The following is a 986-nucleotide window of genomic DNA, read 5'->3' as shown; positions in this document are numbered from 1 at the left end:
GACCACTCCGCCGCGGGCAGCAGGAGGCAGTCCTCACCCCACCCTTCGTGTCCCCACAGGGAGCGGACGGAGAGCCGGGGCCCCGGGGCCAGCAGGGCCTTTTCGGGCAGAAGGGTGACGAAGGCCCCAGAGGCTTCCCTGGGCCCCCTGGACCAGTGGGGCTGCAGGTAACTGGGGAGTGTGGATGGTGGGGTCCACTTCAGTGCCTGCGCTCTGCTGTCTCCCCGCACTGCTCAGCCCTCCCCTGCCCTGCCTCCCCCCGCTCTGTCATTGTGAGAAAGGGGGAACCAAGGCTGGCTGCAGGGGCCTCCGGGGCTCCCCATGCACTGGAATGGCTACAAGGTCCCACACTCCCAGAGGTGCCCGCACCGACGTTAAGCCGTGACACTGACTTCCGTGGCCGTAGTAGGAACATTGGAAAGTGCTGGCAATTGAACGGAAACAGCAGTGACCTCTCAGCACACACTGGGAACGCCAGCTGTACACACGGGGCACATGTAATGGCCACGCCTTCCGCGTGTGCGTGTCACACACAGATGCACACGGTGACTTTATTTGGTTTCTGCAAAGCGGAATCCCGTCGTGCGTGCGGGGAGCTTGGACCCAGCTGCCCCCTTCCTTGCACGTCCGTGTCGTGTTGCTGCCACGGAATGTTCTCCGAAGGCGGTGTTGTGCCTTTGTCCCTGAGGCCGTGGGGTGTGGTCACTGTGTCCCTGAGGCCGTGGGGTGTGGTCACTGCGCCGTGTCCGGCGCGTGGCGGTGCCTGATGAACCCGCACCCTCCGCCGCCGTCGGCTCGCAGGTCTCCTGTTTGGGGGATCGCGATGAGCTTGTGTCCATCCTTCGCCCCTTCCTCTCATTCTTTCCTGGGCCCAGAATCACAGGGTGTCCTCGTGTTTAGCGATGCGCTTAGACGCACATCCCGAGGCCCCTGCCCTCCCGGGTGGTGCTGGGAGCCAGTCGCCGGGGGTGCGGGCGGTGTGCTGC

At 64.9% G+C, this 986-nt stretch overlaps 1 protein-coding gene and 1 long non-coding RNA gene across 2 annotated transcripts in view; both read left to right on the top strand.

Annotated features, from left to right (window-relative positions):
- The window catches only part of LOC102764886, a 3291-nt gene extending 3104 nt beyond the window's left edge, over window positions 1-187 (top strand). Inside the window, exon 3 of the long non-coding RNA XR_436329.2 lies at window positions 60-187. This is a non-coding gene — a long non-coding RNA (uncharacterized LOC102764886). The remainder of the gene's footprint in view (window positions 1-59) is intronic.
- Window positions 1-986, top strand: part of LOC102761370 (collagen alpha-1(V) chain-like) — an 89263-nt gene that overhangs the window by 62184 nt on the left and 26093 nt on the right. Inside the window, exon 20 of the mRNA XM_015572366.1 lies at window positions 60-187. Coding sequence (XP_015427852.1) covers window positions 60-187 — 128 coding nt within the window. The remainder of the gene's footprint in view (window positions 1-59; window positions 188-986) is intronic.

This window comes from Myotis davidii, unplaced genomic scaffold (assembly GCF_000327345.1).
Source record: "Myotis davidii unplaced genomic scaffold, ASM32734v1 scaffold609, whole genome shotgun sequence".
In the NCBI taxonomy this organism is placed as follows: Eukaryota; Metazoa; Chordata; class Mammalia; order Chiroptera; family Vespertilionidae; genus Myotis; species Myotis davidii.
Note: the sequence above shows the minus strand (reverse complement) of the source record. Positions and strands in the feature narration are given on the sequence as shown.